General features: G+C 34.0%; 1 protein-coding gene across 28 annotated transcripts in view; it reads left to right on the top strand.

The window, feature by feature from the left end:
- trol (terribly reduced optic lobes) overlaps positions 1-19,177 on the top strand; it is a 261,569-nt gene that overhangs the window by 124,541 nt on the left and 117,851 nt on the right. The window contains exon 1 of one of the 28 annotated variants that reach the window (XM_090174739.1): positions 2,148-2,406. The exons of the other annotated variants lie outside the window; for them this stretch is intronic. Within the exon in view, the coding sequence (XP_090030865.1) occupies positions 2,367-2,406 (40 nt within the window). The 5' untranslated portion in view covers positions 2,148-2,366. Of the gene's footprint in view, positions 1-2,147; positions 2,407-19,177 lie in introns of those variants that run through there. 28 annotated transcript variants of the gene reach the window in all.

Genomic DNA, 19,177 nt, shown 5'->3' with positions numbered 1-19,177 from the left:
GTTGGTTTTAAGCAGTACGATACACTTTCATAATTACTTTCTTCTTAATTGCCTTCATTTGGGGAAACAAGTTTCTTTGGCTGCTCGTATTTAATTGGCAACATTCGTCGCGGACTCGTTACAAAATAGGCCTAACATTAACATTTATAACGCTTGCATAATTGCTTATGGGAATGTATGGCTGGCCAACTTCAATCTCAATTCCGCGTGTTTCGTTTTTGAAGTTGTTTCTTCACCCTGTACCGTAATAGTAAGAAATTCACTGGTACCGATAATCGACTTTTAAACGTCTCTTTGGCAATTAGCATTATAAAGGAGATAATTTCTTTTATCGAAGTGCCCTATGAAGTTGAAAAACGATTTTAAACCTACAATAGCTAATTTATTTCTTACCTTTTTTGGTCTTAACAATTCTATTGGACAATTTGCAATATAGAGATAGTTACAAGTACCCTTTGAATTTAAGAAAAAACGCTTTTAAATGTGCAATACTCTTGCTCCTGCTCTAGTTTCAGAGCGAGAAACGGGTGGAAAAAACCGCGTATTTTGAGAAATAGGTATAACGTTAAAAATATTCGTCGCTAGAAGAGAGAAGTATGATATTCTATAGTAAGTCGCTTGATGACTTAGGCCTAAGGTGGTGGCTTGGGTATTAGCCTAGCTGATTATTATTTTTATTTATTACTTTCTTGAAATTTTATCACTTTTGCTGCAAGTGTGTCAATTAATAAATAGCTTAGACCAATTATTATAGTAACTTGTGAAGTAACTCTACACAAGATTGGAGGAAGATAATTTTCACCCACCCTCATTATTAATCAATATAATAAAGTTTAAAATCTGCAGGTGTATCCAAAAATATCAATGCATTACTTTAAAACAGCTGTACCCTATTAAACTATGTTTAGTAATTGACAATCTCGACCTTGAAAATTGCGATCTTGACCTTCAAAAAACCGATCATTCATTTTAGAAATTTGAATTTCCAATTTAACGAAATCGAAATTGGAGAAATATACCGTTAATGTATACTGACGTAGAAAATTGCATCAAAAGTAACATAATAAACATAAATATGACACTCTCCAAACGCTAATTGTTTTATGATAATCAGTTTCTACATTAACCACATAGGTCATAATGTAGTAAAGGACTAAGACGTCACAGCTAGTCGTTACAAGTCTTTGGAACTGCCAGGTAACTACGGTTAAAAGTCCGCTTTTTAATGGATCAACCAAGGCTTATTGGAAAATACAACGCCTTTAAAAGTAAAATGTTTCACTTTGATAAAAGTATGATAACTAATTATTTAATCATTTGATCGAATTTATTAAAGATTTCCACTAGTGTTGTTAATCTTCCGGAAAAATAAAATACGGAAAATTTTCCGCAAATCGGAAAAATAAAAATTGAAACATATTTTACTTTTTAACGGTTTTTAAAGTTTTTAACTTTTTATCGATATAAAATGTCTAATATCAGTAAACATACTACAAAACATTAATAGTGTTACATTGTTAACCAGTTTAAACTAGTCTAGAGATTTGGTTTTACTTTTAGATTAGATTAAAATGAGGCGAAAAGGCCGCTTTATTTAAATTTGCAAACATTATATTAAACTTATCATGGAATTAAAACTTTTTTATTTTTTCCGGAAAAAAGGTCTCGGTCATTTCCCGCGGAAACTTTTCCGACTTACAACACTAATTTCCACTTGATCAAACCTCCTAATACAGACGATCATGATGGGAAATCATTTAGTATCAGACTTACGTTTATTACATTTACCTATATTAACGCGTATCTCGATACTTATGATGACTCACGCGCTCGTAATTAATCTTGTTCGTATGTAAATGAGGGAAACCCGATCACCAATGAAGAAACTCCAGTTCTGAGTTGTCAGTCAAAGCATTTCATTTTGTTTGTGTTTAAATGGAATCCCCTTCTAATTCCTCTTTCTCTCGAGAGAGGGCGCTAATTAAGCCTCGCTTTCGTGGGTGGGAATCCCCCACTCTCTCAACCAACGCGCCAAGTAAATCTCTTTATTGTATTCCATATCGTAAAACAAGAAAATAACGGGCAATCAAATCGGACCTCCTGACTAGTCTCTCTCTCGGCGTGTCGCGGGGAGTTGCGTGCCGTTCGTTGTGGGCGAAAGCGACTTGTTTCATCTTTGATAATCATTTTTTGCTTCCCACCGGCATTCGCGTTGCCGCGTCCGTTGCTTCGGCGTGTTTTGGGAGTTGGTGGCGAGCATTCCGACCAAGACCACCGCCGTTATTAGAAAAGTGCGCTTATTATTGCATCGAGAAGGAAATTGAAATCGGTAGCGGTGGTTTATCGACTTTTATTTTGCGGCTGCGATGGCAGGGATTACAGCTGCTCTGACCGCCGCCACTATCAGTGAGTAAAAAATCAAATTCCATTTGACCGAATTCCGCGCTAAATTAATCCAATTTATATCCGCGGCATTCCACGGCGTGCCATTCCTTCGCTTCGCGCGATAAATCTTCATTGTTGCTCTACGGATTTAAAGACCATTCGCACAGTTTCGAATATTTTTTCAAGTTAGATTTATATTCGATATATCGCCACTCAATAAATGTTATATGCGGTATTTTTTTCGACTCGCGATACTAAGTTTGTCGAATAGCTTACACTATTCTCAATTGCTTAAAATAGGTTTGGATATTTTAAAGTCAATAGTTAAATAGTTACGTTTTTCCCCAAAAACTAGCCTTGATTTACGACTTTATATCTCCTTGAATAATGGACTTAATTTGGTTTTACACTAGTTTAAGGTTTGATATATACTGGAATCATTTTACTTACTACTGTAGGTTCCCAAAAAAACTGGATTATCACAAAACTAATATTGAGTTACAGCATTATGTCTACTAATGAATCTACTAAAAATCACCCAATTTATTTTGAACGATATAATTAATTCAGAGCCATTCTTTCAAATAACTGGATTACCAGACAACTTCCTCCTTATTTAATCTCCTAAAAATCAGTTAAATTATTTTAAACGATAGAGAAAGGTTTGATCCATGCATAGAAATTGAGTTTTTATTTTTAAATAATAATAAATAATAATAATAATAATAATAATGAGCTAGGCTAATACCCAAGGCACCACCATAGGCCAAAGTCATCAAGCGACTAATTCAGAGTCATTCAAAGAACTGGATTAACATAAAACTAGTATCAAATTACGTCTTTGCCTCCTTCGTTAAACCACTAAAATTCAGTAAAATTATCTTAAAATATTGCTTCGCGTAGTGAAATTGTCTCTCTGTACGGTTTTTTGTGGCACGAATTTGTACTTGATTGAATATCTCTAATCTTTCCTGTGTCTGAAAATTACGGTTTGCTTGTATCTTAAAATGTACAGCAAATTGAATTGAGTAGCTTTACCTCTTAAAGATAAAGATTAGATATATTAAGATTTACAGTACCGATGTTTTTTGAGTAAAAGATCGAGATACTATTTTTCTCACTATTTAATTTTTTTAGTAATATAACAATGTTATTTTTAATAAAAAATTTGCATTTTATTAATATACTACTTAACCCACAACTTATTAAAAATATTGAATTAAATTTTTATAAATCATTATAGAAAATTTAATGAACTTTTTTTAAAAGTTTATTGTGAGGTCTACGTCATAGTTTTAATGATTAATATTGTTTTTGCAATTCTGGCTCATACCGTTAATGTCAGTTTTATTTAATTGATTTCTTTTTCTTAATAGTAGCTCATACTGTTAACGTCAGTTTTATCTACTTGTTTTTTTGTCAATAGTAGCTCATTTTGTTAGTGTCAGTTTTATTTAATTGATTTGTTTTTCTTAATAGTAGCTCCTATTGTTAATGATAGTTTTATCTATTTGTTTGTTTTGGTCAATAGTAGCTCATATTGTGAATGTCAGTTTTATTGAATTGGTTTGTTATTGTCAATAGTAGTTCATATTGTGAATGTCATAACCCCTTCAAAGCAGAAGGGTATAGTTTAATTTACCTTTGATAAATAACATATGGCATTTGGCTATTTGGGGGATTATGATGATCGTCGTGCCGGCGAAAGAATCAATTTGTTCCGAGAGGTTAACCCCGGGGACATTTGCAAGATTAGAAAGCGGTTGCTGAAACCAAATTTGTAATAGGCTCAATTAGAAACAGATGATATCTTGCGTTGAAAAAGCTGAAATAGAAAAATGATACTGAAGAGTTTCCCCGTATTTGAACCTATCGTGGTATAATATCCAGATTAAGGGTACATTTTTTCAATTCATTTTTAAATCTACAAGTAATTTAACAAATATTTAACTTAAAATTAATTTAGTTTGCATATTACTACGGAGAAAATCTTGGCAAACCGTTCATATTATAGTTTAATAACTTGGTTATACCAGAAGTAAATGAACCGAAGTTATAGGAGAGGGCCAAAATTTTTGAAAGCCATTTTCCTTAACGTGGGGAGATGAAAATCCATGGAGTTTCACCCCCTTCAGTTCCCGGATAAAATTGCACTAGGGTATTGTGGGTATCCACATTCGATATACATGTCGATAGATGGCGATAGTGGAGCTATGAAGGCGCGAAATTTGAAAACGTCGATTAAAGGGAGATCTCATATGGAAAATGCGTTTAGTATAGCGGTCTGATAACTCGGTTCATTTACTTCTGGTTATACCCTTTTCAGACAAACTTCAAACTGACTTAAGTAAAACAAATATAATAAAAATAAACTTTGGGTCACTTAAACTGAAAAAGATACAGCTGGTTAAGCGTGTAATTTTCGATAAAAATCCCGTATTTAGTCAAATTTAAAGAGAATTAAAATTCCATATTTCAAGTGTATCACTTTTTTCATTTCTGCCACCAGATTTAACACAAGCTAGGCTAACTGGTGATTGTTTTCTTCATTTGATGTCGTAGATGATTTTTATATTTAATTAAACTGTAAATTGCGAGTTTGTTGGTATTAAATAATTTAAAAATCGAATAAATATTTCAAAAAATATAAATCGGTGGTTATAGATTATGTAACAGAATTCTGAAACATGAAAATTAAATTATATCGAGATTCGTTGGTATTCTTGAAACAACTTTCGACATTGTTAAAACATTCCTCTTGAAATAACAAACTGTTTGAGTGTCTTTAACTATTCGAAGCATTCGCGAAACGATTCCAATCAATGGTTATAAAGCTAACAACTTATATTTCTTCCAATAAACAAAAGATTTAATATTTAATTTAAGGTTAGCGTGTGGCTAGCATCAGCGCTGCCAAAAATGCAATTTCTGGCGTACTTGAAAGAAAGAGAGATAATATTATTTATGACTTGTATGTTATGAAAAGCGTGGGCAACCCTTTTTTCGGTGCCACCAGAGGGTGCTGACTGCGACCCCTTCGCCCAGAGAGAGAAACACTTGCTATTGCATTCCGTCTCCAGAAGGACATTGTAATTAAACATTCCATTAAAATGAGGAATTTTCTTGCTTTTTTTGCTAATATACCATGCGCGGCTAATTCGAAAATTAATATTAGTTTACACGTGCCCATGTTAGAATCATAATTAAATAAAATAAAAATGTAATGTCGTGTTTATACTAAAGATGCATCAGCAATTTTTAAAATTTTCCAAAAAGCGTTTGAACTTGAGTTCTTTTCATTTGAGATATTTACTGGTAATGAAGGAAAAACTTCACCGGCGTCTGTTTTAACAACCCTAAAGGTCTTTTCACACGAGCCAACTTTTCTTATCAAAATGCTGAGTCAGCAAAAATGGATCAGTGATCCATTTTTTTCTGGCGTACTTTTTTGGTGGATCAACTCATCGAACTTTTATTCACACGAACCAACTAGTTTACTCAACTCAAAGTTGACTCATCTAGTTGGATCAAAAAGTTGGCTCGTGTGAATAGACCTTTAGACAACCAATGGTATATAGGGCTGATATCATTTTACCTAGGGGCTTGGAATTTTCTCATCGAGCGCGAGGGAGATTATGAGCAATGATAAAAGTCCTTATCCCAAAGAAGTAACAAATACATTCTTAGTTAGAAAATGTATTTGCCATAATTTTCCAAATAATTTGCTGAATTATTTAGAAACAATTTAAAGAAATTTTTGTATTGAAAAATTATTTAAACTTTTACAATATTTATGATTCAAGGGTTAGCTCTTCTGTCGCGTACAAGAATCGAATCTGCGTTGTATTAAACATTGGCATACTCAAACAATTAACGGTAAATATGTTTATACTTTAATTCGCAAATAAGGGATTTACAAATTAAAAAACACAATGAAATTAGATAAGCTATTGTTTTTTTAATTTACTAACGAGGAACATGAAATTTCTTTACGCATTTCTCTGATTATTTAAGAGTTTGAGAAATGCTTTATTTTGTCCTTATATGCAGATAATAGAACATAAATAAAACCTTGACATTCTGGCGAGTTTTTATTTTTCTTGAAAACATTCTGCTTGCGTGGTCGCGTTCAAGTGGGATGCCTTTCGGGAAAGAATTCCAAAAAACTTCAAATTGGAATTATTAATCAAATTCCTTAAAAAACAAGCACATAAAACATGTTCATTTGTTTCTAATATTTGGACCCATTTAGTTTTAAAGAAAAGGTTCGTTTGGTTGTAATGATTGGGTTCGTTTGCTTCATAATAATTAGGTTCATTAGATACGAGTAAATCAACCATTTCTTTCTTTATATGTAGGTTCATTTTTATCCTTATAAACTCGTTTAGATTCCGTTAAATAGGTTCATTTGATCCGTGTGAAAAGGTTCATTTGATCCGTGTAAATAGGTTCATTTGATCCGTGTAAATAGTTTCATTTGATTCTTGTTAATAGATTCATTTGGTCCTAATATTTAGGTTCGTTTGGTCCTAATATTTAGGTTCATTTGGTCCTAATATATAGGTTCATTTGGTACTAATAATTAGGTTAATTTGATCCTAATAATTAGGTTCATTTGATCCTAATAATTAGGTTCATTTGATTATAATAATCAGGTTCATTTGATCCTAATAATAAGGTTCATTTGATTCTAATAATAAGGTTCAATTATCGTAATAATTAGGTTCATTTGATTCTAATAATTGGGTTCATTTGATCCTAATAATTAGGTTCATTTGATCTTAATAATTAGGTGGATCCTAATAATTATAGTGAAAAGTTTAAATATTTGAAGACCGCTTAACGTGAAGCACAATTTGCAAGGTGCATTTGTATTAAAAATTCCAGATCGTGGACATTCGAAATCTTTCATTATATAGAGTCATTTTTCGGTTTTATGCATTTGCGCACCGCGCCCTTCAGAAAATGACAACTGCGGAGCGTAGCCCTTCTTTTAACCGCTATATTCGTTTCCTGACTATAAAATTAATTTCCCCGAAGGTAGAGAAAGTTTTAAAACCAACTGACTAGCGAAATTGTCAACCACTTAGTATTAAAACGTATTCACCCAATTGGGCGTGACAGTTCACTTTGACGCGCTTATGCCATTGAAGGATTAAAGTTTGTGGTCAGGAGAAAAGTCGTCGTACGCTACTAAGCAAATTAATGGTTTCAATTTCCTTTTCCCTGCTTCGAGCACGGACGAAGAGAAACCTGAAGTACCTTTTGTCGAGGCACTCACGATGGCTCCATACGTGCTCACCACCTCTTTCTCTCGCCAGGCGGACCCATTAGAAAGAAAAGAAGCCCCCAATTCACGCTGTGTCGAAGCGGCTGCGAAGTACCGCTAATTTTTAATTTAATTAAGTTAAATGCGCTTGGCTTTCCCACCCTTTTTGGTATGCGGCGATGGTGTCTGCACCTCCCAACCACTCTACTTCAACCTGGGCTACGGCGCACTTTGTTAATCAGTAAACTATATCACGGAACTCTAGTTGGTTTCCAAACCCGCAAATCGATTTTCTGACGTTATGGTTTTCCTACCCATTTTATAAACATAGTGCGTTTCAAATTAAAATTTAACTTTTACGTTCTTTTAAAGGTTTACTGATTTTTTTAGTTTTAGCGGCCGTAAAAGAAACCTAGACTTAATTTGAAAACTAATTTCGTACGCACCAAGTGTTGCGACAGCTAGAGCGTACAAATGGAGCATATTTTGACCGCCAAATTAAAAACTTTTTGGAGCAGCGTGCGTTTTTCCAAATTAGTTATTTGTGTATGAGAAAGTCTCCAGTTCCAGAAAAAGGATTTTTATGAATGCTTAAAAAAATCTATAATGCAAATCTAGTTTGTTGAAAAAGAATTATAAAATCTATAAAGCAAATCTGGGTTGATAAATAAGGAATTTATTACATTGATGTCACGCAAAATAAGAATTTAATTAAAAACAAATTGAACCAAAATTCAGATCATAGAGATAACAACATCTAATTATAGTTTTTGAAACAAGTTTACCTTATATACTTAAGTTATTTGGTAATTTTTTGAATTTACCCAATTTAGGATGCTGCAAAACTTCCCACCTGAAACAACTAATTTTTATATGGTTAAATTTACATTGTTATCTGTTTGCAATTATTATCTAGGCTTTACCGCAAACATCTTCGTCGTGTTAGAGACGAAACGGCTTGGGATACTACGATTGGGAAGGTGTATAGACGAAATTATCCTTTTATCATAACCGATAATCGAATTTACCCCAATTTTAAATAATTTTTTGTTAAACGTCAACAACTTTTAAGAGCGCCGTATCTCAGACAGTAGCGATAACGCTGCCTTCACAAGCCAGACACGCAATTGACGAGCGTACGTCAAAACCTTGATTAGCTCCCATTGACAACTCACATTTACGAAACAACGGATTCTTTTCGAGGGTTTTAAAACGTTGTAAATGTCATTTCCTTTAAATTTAAATGTTGTTCTTTCTATTAGCTTCATTAAATCATTATATGCTTAATTACTTTGAGTTAGCAACCGTGGTTTTAAGTAGAACACTTATTTCTCAGAGTTACTAGGGTAAATAACACTGTGATATATAAATGTATTGGAATTGATATTATAAGAAATAGCCTACACTATTATTCATATTATAATGCAAATGATAAAAATTAGGATAATTATTCATAACTTATTCGTTTACGAACATTTTTCAATATTATATGCTATTCTATTTTTTATCTATAATCAAATATAACAAAATTATTTTTTGCAACTTCAAATTAAATGGAATATGTTTAGGCCGACTATAATACTTGGTTGCACGTTCCGATAAACAGCTGAAACCGAGCGTGCGTCGTGCGCCGTTATTAAATGGAAGATAGAAAGCCCAATAATGTTTTATAGTGCCATCGTCGGGTTAGTCAAAGTAGAAATCTTTATTAATGTTGAAAATTTTATACTTATTATCCTTAAGTGGAAGTGGTTAGATTTTCCGTATGTGGTAAATTCTTAGGCATTTACTTTAGTAACTATTTTGAAATTTAATTTTTGTTGCTTTATTTTATAGTTAAAAAAACCTAAATCACGGCGTTGTTAAACCAAATATATCCAATAAATAAAAATTTAATTTAAGTAGAAAAAGTACCGAACTTCAAAAACGTTTAAAATATCCCACAAGGAATGAACCACAGTTTAAACCAAGCCTAACACCAATGATTAAACCACTTGGTTTAAGCCAAAATTTAAACCCAAGATTAAACCAAGCCTGATAACAAGGATTAAATCACTTGGTTTAAGACAAATGTAAACTAAGGATTTAACCACATTTTAAACCAAGCCTTACACGGAAGATTAAACCAAGCCTTACATCCAAGATTAAACCAAGCCTAACACCCAAGATTAAACCAAGCGTTACACCAAGGATTAAACCACTTGGTTTAAGCTTAAATCTAAACCACAGTTTAAACCACGCCTTGCACCAAGGATTAAACCAAAGTTTAAATTAGCCATCCCAGCTTCAATAAAACCTTTAGATATTAACATTTGAATTGAACACTTTCTAAAAGTATCCAGTGTACGATATTATTAACCTTAGATTGTAACAGCTGTGTTTTCGATACTCCCGAAACGCGAGGCTGTCTGCTTTTTACTGCAGTCTGCCATTATTTGTTTAAACTTTTTTATCTGCATTTATTTTTGGAGAAACCCGGCCGTGAATATTGATAGGCTTCGAGTCAATCTATTTTTCCGCGCAAATAATAACAGAAGCCCGCTTTGATACTACTTCGAGCAGAAACTTAACGTCATGTCGAGATTCTAATACAAACATGGTAGCAGAAGTAACATAATAACCATTAGTATGTGGGGTAATGAAGTACTTAGCTCTTTCGACTTGCAGCAAGAGAAGCCGAGCTCGACCCGAGCTTGTGGCGCTGGGTGAAAACTCGGAACAACTCCTTTTGCGTAGAGTTTGCGAGCTCTCTCCCTACTGATTAAAGGAGTTTTTCCCCGAGTTCTTCAGTTTCCCCTCTACATAAAAACTTGTTGGTGGGTTTGCCACCACCCTCCTACGCGTGGTAACCCGGTTACCCGCTTTAAAGAGGCGTTGAAAATCGCCAGATCACTTGCGACTTGGGTAATAGACTAGCTGATTAATACTAAGTCAATTAGGAAAAATTATCACTTTTCAGCACGAAGCCCCCTAGTGTCTAAATATACCTCAGGCGATGTATACTACTACCAAGGGCTTGCTACTCCGTTCGAGTGTCAGTGTCAGGAAATTAACATCAAAGCTAGGATCAACAAACACAGCACCCCACACAAGGAGAACGCAACCCGTTAAAAGTCGTGCATTTTATTGTGTACAATTTTCATTGGTTGGACGCACTAGTGCCTGCTGCTGACAGAAGGGGAAAATTTGGAAATTGTCTTCCCCCTTTCCGTAAAACATTCAGCGTAAAGGTTCGTCCAATGCAATTTGTACACAACACTGCGTTAGCGTGTTTAAAGGCTAGCTGCGATCTCCTTGTGTTTGTTGCTCTTAGATTAAAGCAATAGGAACTGTCATACTTATTAAGGTTATGTTACTTATGACGTTAGCCAGCCAGAAGCCCCGCTCCTAATATGGGGTCGCGAGGGGGCCAGGGAGGAGGTCGGATTGTACGTTACGGGGTCTCGCTGGGCCTAATCGCCCTCGCGCTTTCGTGGGTGTCAAAATCCGGAATAGCCTCGATTAGGCGGCGTTTCTAAAAGGGAAAATACGCGACGACTTGTTGCTGTGATAAATTTCTACTCCTTACGTGTTTTTTTTTCTTGCTGGTACGTAAAAGACATTTTCGTGCGTAAAAATAACGGATCCCGGCTTACGTTTATAAAAATGAACCATCTTTAAACGCTATGTTTTTATACAGGATGGTTTTTTTTTGCTCGGAAAAGCGATTTTTTTCCAAAACAATTTTCTCTAGAATGTTGAAAATTTTAGTGTACGTTATCCATACCAGGGGACAACCGTTAGCGAAATTTCATTGAAATCGTAAAAGTTTTCACGTTTTTTGAAAATTTATTTTTCACCGCTAGGTGTTACGTTAAAATTGTCAATTATAAATATCGGAAACGTAGAAATAAACCAAATTATTGGAAATTGAAAAAACTCATTTTAGCTTGCTTAACGTGTTACTTTTTCAAGTCGTGTTTTTTCGGTAAAAAATTCAATTTTTTTTCGCGAACGATATTTCTACGTTTTCAATGACGTTCTACAAGTCCCCAAATTAACAATTTTAATGTAACACCTAGCGGTGAAAAATTTCGCTCACGAGTGCTGACGAATATGACGGATTAAATTTCAGTCCGTAATTATATTGAAAATTTGGCAGATCCAAATTAGACTTCAATCGAAAAATTAAAATCCAAAATATGTAATTTTTTCACCAATTACAATTTATGAAACTCAACTTTAGTTCAATTAATTCGATATTATTTTATTCAAACAGATTTGGATTTACAAATGAATATTAGAACATTGGATGCAGTCAATTCCGTACATTATTTCTAATATTAAAACGCGGTTTCAATAAATCTTTACAGGAAATCACATACATATAAACTAGGAAATTTAAATTACCCAGAACTCTTATGGTAAGTGATGTTGAGTACCGACACATTTAATTTAATTATGTTACTTATTTGAGTAACCCGCGGTTTCTTTTCATTTTCAATTTTGCGTAACAAACACTTTATTATTTAATTAAAATTATGATTTACCCCTTACTAAACCAGCAAATTATCTTTACAGTTATGCGAAAACTATCACCATTCTCTAAACTAACCTGACCCTTATTTTTAGCGTAGGTCTTACGTCACTCTTTCTTACTTTCATTAGTATCTACGAAGAATTTCGGATTTTTTTAACGCTCGTGCAAATCGCGCGTGCGAAGACTGTATAACTATTTAATGACGTAAAAGCAACATTTTATTAATTTTTTTCGATAGAACCATCTGTTACGTTCGCGTTGGAATGTGAAGTTTCTCAGTTTTGCGAAGCTCGTCGACGTGTCCGCTCAGCCCAATAAAAATCATTTCTCAAGGCACGGAATGAGCTAGGTTACTTCCCATGCCGTGACGTATTTTTTTCTCAAAATGCCGAAGACAAAGAAGTGGCTTTGACATTTATTCCGTCAGTCGTTCGGGTAGCCTCGAATGCTGTAAGTGTGCAGAAAGGGTTTCGCTTCTTTTCTTTCGGTGCTCTTAGACAAACATCCCCCTCACTCTCTCCTCTCACAGTCAATGACTCCTCTTTTTTTTCATCCGGGCAGGGATGAACGATATTACGTTTACTTCTTATTTTAGAAATAATTCGCAGTCAGCGAAATTAAGGAACGTGCATTACCGCTTCTGCTTCATTCCGGTTCAACTTATTTGCCTTCCAAACCGAAAAGAGAGAACTTTATGACGCCGTTTGGCTTGTCCAATGCGTCTCGTTATTTACGACGCGTAAGAGGATTAGCCTTCTTCCTCATTATTTCATTCATAACTCTCGCGCTTTTCTTCAGCTTATTTTATTTAACAGGGTTGCCACGGTACCTGGGAAACTGAAATTCTTGGAAAAGGCAGGGAATTTGAATATGGGTATAAAAATCAGGGAAATATCAGAGATTATTTTAAAAGTTAAGGCACTTGTACATTCGAATAGCAAGCTAAAATAAAGTAAATAAAATTCCACTGTATGTACACAAATTACGTTTTATTAAAATCTAGTCGTCTAGTTTTTAATAAAACTTAATTTTTGTACATACAGTGGAATTTTATTTACTTTATTTTAGCATGCTAAATATCAGAGAATTTAATTTTTTTCTTAAATATAGGTAAGAAAATTCAAAATCTTGGAACAGAATAAGTCAGGTAAAACGTGGAATAGTCAGGGAATTTGATTGTGAAAAAGCGGTGGCAACCCAATTTCTAATAAATTTAAAACGCAAAGTAATTTTAACCGTTCTCCGTTTTGATTAAAAATGAATTTTAATCATTTAAAACACGTTTTATTGGTTGTTCGTAAACACGTATAACATTAATTACAAAATTGAGTTTTATCGAAACAATTATTAACAAAATGTTTGTACTTATTTTTTACTGACGAATCGAAGTACAGTAGACTATTTTATTTTTGTATTACCCCTTTTAAGGGTCCCAGAATCATTTCGGAAATAGGGATTTACAAATACAAAAATTTTATAATGGGATTTGTCCTATATCGTTTCATATTTAATTAAATGGTTTAAACGATTCTAACATTTATAAAATTTTAATAATTGTTATTGAAGTGTAAAACTAATTTCCATTCGGCAACGTTTTCAAAGCACCAGTTTCGCCTTTCTGGTTTCAAATCTAACAATTAAATTTCCACATTGATATTTTTCGTGATCAGTCTATGCTGTATAGCAGCCGCATTTAAGATTCTAGAATTTACAATTGTTGATATTGCGACGTTCAATAAGGTTGAGGAAGATAATAAGTTTATTTATAACGAAAAGGAACACGACTGAGTAACAATTAAGAATAAAAATAAAAGATAAACGCGACGTTCAGGTCTTGTTTTAACGTATTAACAGTTTAATTGTTACAATATTAATATAATATTTTTAACTTGGAAGAACGAAACTTGAACATGAATTAAAAATCATTTAGACATTAAACTATTTATATCTTAATAATTTGTATTTAACTTTACATACTTATCTATTAAAATCTTTAATATATTTGATAACGAATTCAGTAAAATTTAACTTAAAGTTTTTATTGGGCCTGGTCTTGTTACGCAGTATTTATTTATATTTAGGGATAATTAATATGTCAAGAAAATCATCGGGCTTCATTCTAGAATAATCCTTCGCCACGAAAGGGGTCTGAGAAAAAACCTCACCCAGTTATTTGAAATAATTTCTGTCTGCAACAAACAAGTAATCTGTCATCGCGGGACTCTTGGCTTACGTTATTTCTGTACTCAATCGCCGATTCGATACGAACCATTCAAAGCATTATCCACATTTACTTTTCACTTGAAGTTTCTTCTATGCCTCTTAGTTTAGATTGAATGAAATCAATGAATGGAACTCTACCGAATAGGTTGGCGGTTCCTCGTTTTTCAATGATGATCAATTTTATTATTTAATACAGCTAATTACAACCTTCAAAAGGTCTCTCCACTTCCAAATATTAAAAGAGATCGTGCGCTCCCTTCTCGAGTACGTGCTTGGGTACTTTCTCTCGTTAAGTGTCGCTACTAATTTGGGAAATTCGAAATAGTAAGAGTATATCATGCATCTCTTACGACGGAAGTATACCATACAACTCTAACAACACTACTACATAATAAATCTCTTACGACAGAAGTGTAGTACTGATCTTTTAAGACTGAAGAATAAAATTCATATCTCACGACAGCAGTATATCATGCATCTCTGACTCTCTTACTACGGATGTATATTGTACATCTCTTACGACCGATGTATATTGTACATCTCTTACGACGGATGTATATCTCTTACGACACTATTATATTTCATACATTTCTTACGACACTTCTATAATACATATCTGACGACATAAGATTATCGTGCATCTCTTACGACATAAGATTATCGTGCATCTCTTACGACATAAGACTATCGTGCATCTCTTACGACATAAGATTATCGTGCATCTCTTACGACATAAGATTATCGTGCATCTCTTACGACATAAGATTATCGTGCATCTCTTACGACATAAGATTATCGTGCATCTCTTACGACATAAGATTATCGTGCATCTCTTACGACATAAGATTATCGTGCATCTCTTACGACATAAGACTATCGTGCATCTCTTACGACATAAGATTATCGTGCATCTCTTACGACATAAGATTATCGTGCATCTCTTACGACATAAGATTATCGTGCATCTCTTACGACATAAGATTATCGTGCATCTCTTACGACATAAGATTATCGTGCATCTCTTACGACATAAGATTATCGTGCATCTCTTACGACATAAGATTATCGTGCATCTCTTACGACATATGACTATCGTGCATCTCTTACGACATAAGATTATCGTGCATCTCTTACGACATAAGATTATCGTGCATCTCTTACGACATAAGATTATCGTGCATCTCTTACGACATAAGATTATCGTGCATCTCTTACGACATAAGATTATCGTGCATCTCTTACGACATAAGATTATCGTGCATCTCTTACGACATAAGATTATCGTGCATCTCTTACGACATATGACGTAAGAAATGCTGGATAATCTTATGTCGTAAGAGATGCACGATAATCTCATGACGTAAGAAATGCTGGATAATCTTAAGATTATCGTGCATCTCTTACGACATATGACGTAAGAAATGCTGGATAATCTTATGTCGTAAGAGATGCACGATAATCTCATGACGTAAGAAATGCTGGATAATCTTAAGATTATCGTGCATCTCTTACGACATATGACGTAAGAAATGCTGGATAATCTTATGTCGTAAGAGATGCACGATAATCTCATGACGTAAGAAATGCTGGATAATCTTAAGATTATCGTGCATCTCTTACGACATTTAAATAGATATTTTACGACAGCAGTATATCATACATCTCTATCGATATGTATATCATGCATCTCTTACGATAAGTTTATCACGCATCTCTTACGACAGCGGTATATCATATATCTCTTACGACGAACGTATATAGTATACACCTCTTACGAAGGAAGTATCATAGATCTCTTACGGCAGAAATGTTCCTCTACCTTCACCTTTGCAGGCTGATTTTTCTGAAGATGTTTAAAAAGAAAAAAAATCGCGGTGGAAAGGAAGGAAAATTTTGTTTAAAAATAAGTAACCATCCCTAAGGAGCTTAGTTATGACGCTTTTCATCGGTAGATGGAGTAATACGGTTATTTTACGTATTTTGGCATTTAGGCCTATAGTATTTTCGTCAGCGTTTGTAAATTATTGCTAACCTTTAGGTGTAAAAATACTTTAATAGATGATTTTTGAGTGGAATTTTTTTAGTCAGTCAGAAGGATTGGTACTCACGACCTTCAACTTCGGATCCATCTGTGATAGTTCACGAACAATTGTGCTCATTCAATTACGAACTTGTATTCTAAAGGTTATCCATTTGATCAAACCTTTGAATTTTTATTTAATGGATGTTAGACAATGTCAGGACTAAGCCTTTTTCAATGGTTAAAATGATACTACTACCGTGTAGAAGCTGGGGTAGGTACATTTGTTCGAATTTCATTCGTCCGAACCGCCGAAATAACAAATGTTCCAATTATTCGAATTGGACCACTTGTTTGTTTCATTCGCCCGAATCGGTAGCATTACTTGTCCGAATTCTGTCGCTAAATTAGTATTTCTTATTGTTGTTTTTTTTTTGTCCGAATTTTTTTTCGTCCGATATAGTAAGTGGGAATTGCGTTGAATGTTGTGGATATTTAAGGTAAGTTGTAGGTTAAAATAAAAACTTTTTCGGAAATACGATCCTGTTTTCCGGCATTCGGACATTTGTACCACCGTTCGGACGAATTAAATTCGAACAAATGTACCCAAATCGTAGACGCTGTATGGCACAGTATTAAATGATATTTATTTGAGATTCTTACCGATTTTTTGGACAAATGACTTTTCCAAAACTTCGCTCTGCTTGTATGCATATGGCTTACACTAAATATCTTCATATGCAGTTAAATTTTTGGTTTTCTTGAAATCATTCTGCTCCGCTGGTACAGATTTAGATTAATAGTTTCTAAAATCAGCATTGACATTTTTCAAAGTAATAATTAAACAAAGCTAGGCCTAATCGGCTTATCTTTAAGCAGAATGTACTTAAGTGAAAGTGCCAGTTCGTTCACTTTTGCCGTACAATTGTTGGAAACAGTTAAAGGTCATTTAATAAGTCGCGATTCGCGGCAAATGACATAATGTATGCAATTTTTCGTCAGCTTTTCCGGGTGGATACAACGCTCGTTTAGAGCGAGTCCTAGCTTACTTTCCTTTCATCCACCCTTGACTAATTACGCTCGAGTCTAGCTACGAATTGGTCCCCGAATTATTGGTGTGGGTGTCGCTGACATAGTGGGTCTATATTCTTTCATTAAGGGTAATGTTTCGTACATTGCCATAAACGTAAAAAGCGCGTCAAAGTCTCTTATCGCTGGTGTTTAGCGCGAGCGTCATCTCCTCAATTCGAAATGATTTCTCCGCAGGGCCAACTTCTAATTCGTCTTTTGCCAATTGTTTTAAATTAGGCCAGTTTAAATTTGAACAGCGTGCGGCTAATTTAGCGCGGCGAGAATTATCCTTGGCTTAATTTTGTTATGACGTCCGCGTCTCCACGCAGGACCAAACTAAATTATACCAAATGAGCGAAGTTGAAAAGAATTTTTTTTTAATTTTTCGTAGTATGTAGATAAAGTTAAATTTAATACCCTTTAGGTTAATTGACACTTTATTTGAATTCTTGTTTACTTATGAACTTTTTTAAAACAACCTATTTAGGGAAACGTAATTTTAAACGGTGTTGTTAAGAACGATTGTTCTTGTACGTGGCTTTCAATTTAAAATTCGCAATATGGCACTGTCGGTGAATTAAACATTTCTTGGTTTATGAGACGAGCTTAAAGCAAAATTCAGAAATTATGTCTGAAATTAGACAGATCTAAATAAGAGTTAGATTTTAAATGGTTTTTAAAAAATTTGTTTTATTTGATCCAATTACCAAGCCTAAAATTCAACTTCATTCCAATTTGAAAATTGAATCAAGTCATTTTCGTATGGGTTAATCTAACGCGTCCAATTGAATTTGTTGGTAAATAGCATCTTTACCTTTATACAGTATATTAAATTTCAAATGAACTGAAAATCACTCTTGGATCCACTAAAGAACTTAATTTTAAATTTGGTTTAATTTCATTAATCAAATAGTTGTGTCTATGTCAACGCTTGGAGCGCAGTATCCTTCGAAAAGTGTTCCAATAATCCAAACTCACCTGTCATGATTACCATTCATTCATTGCTGATTTATTAATTATCAAAACTCTCTGGACTCTAGATACTGTCGACTGCTAAATGTTTGTTCAGTAACAGATCTAGAGAAGGCGGTAGTGTTATTTCAGGAATTTTAGATTTTTGGAAACTGTTATACATGTTTGCCAATATAGGAATAAATAGGCTTATTTTTCATGTATTATTTTCAATCAAGTCCAACGCTGATTAAAGAGTGTAGCGAGGTTTAAAACAGTTTGTTCACTAGCGCATGTGAAAAGTATATATCATAGAGCATTGGTTCCGAAATGTTTTTCAATAAAACTCTCGGTTTTTAGCTTTTTACAAGCAATTATTTCCACTGGCCTGGACTTTTATGGTAGAAAATTATCTTTTGGTAACACCTAGGATCAGCAAACACAAGGAGAACGCAGCTAGCCCTTAAACACGCTAACGCAGTGTTGTGTACAAATTTCATTGGACGAGCCTTTACGCTGAACGTTTTACGGAAAGGGGGAAGGCAATTTCCGAATTTCCCCCTTCCGACGGCAACAGGCGCTAAACCGTCGAACCAATGAAAAATCCACACAAGAAAATGCATGACTTTTGACGTGTTGCGTTCTCCTTGTGTGGGTTCTGTGTTTGTGGATCCTAGGTAACACAGAGTATAAAATTTTGTGATATAGTTTAATGATTTGGATTTAATTTAAGTTATTT

This window comes from Leiobunum rupestre, chromosome 1, assembly GCF_980474605.1.
Source record: "Leiobunum rupestre chromosome 1, qqLeiRupe1.1.hap1, whole genome shotgun sequence".
NCBI lineage: Eukaryota > Metazoa > Arthropoda > Arachnida > Opiliones > Sclerosomatidae > Leiobunum > Leiobunum rupestre.
Note: the sequence above shows the minus strand (reverse complement) of the source record. Positions and strands in the feature narration are given on the sequence as shown.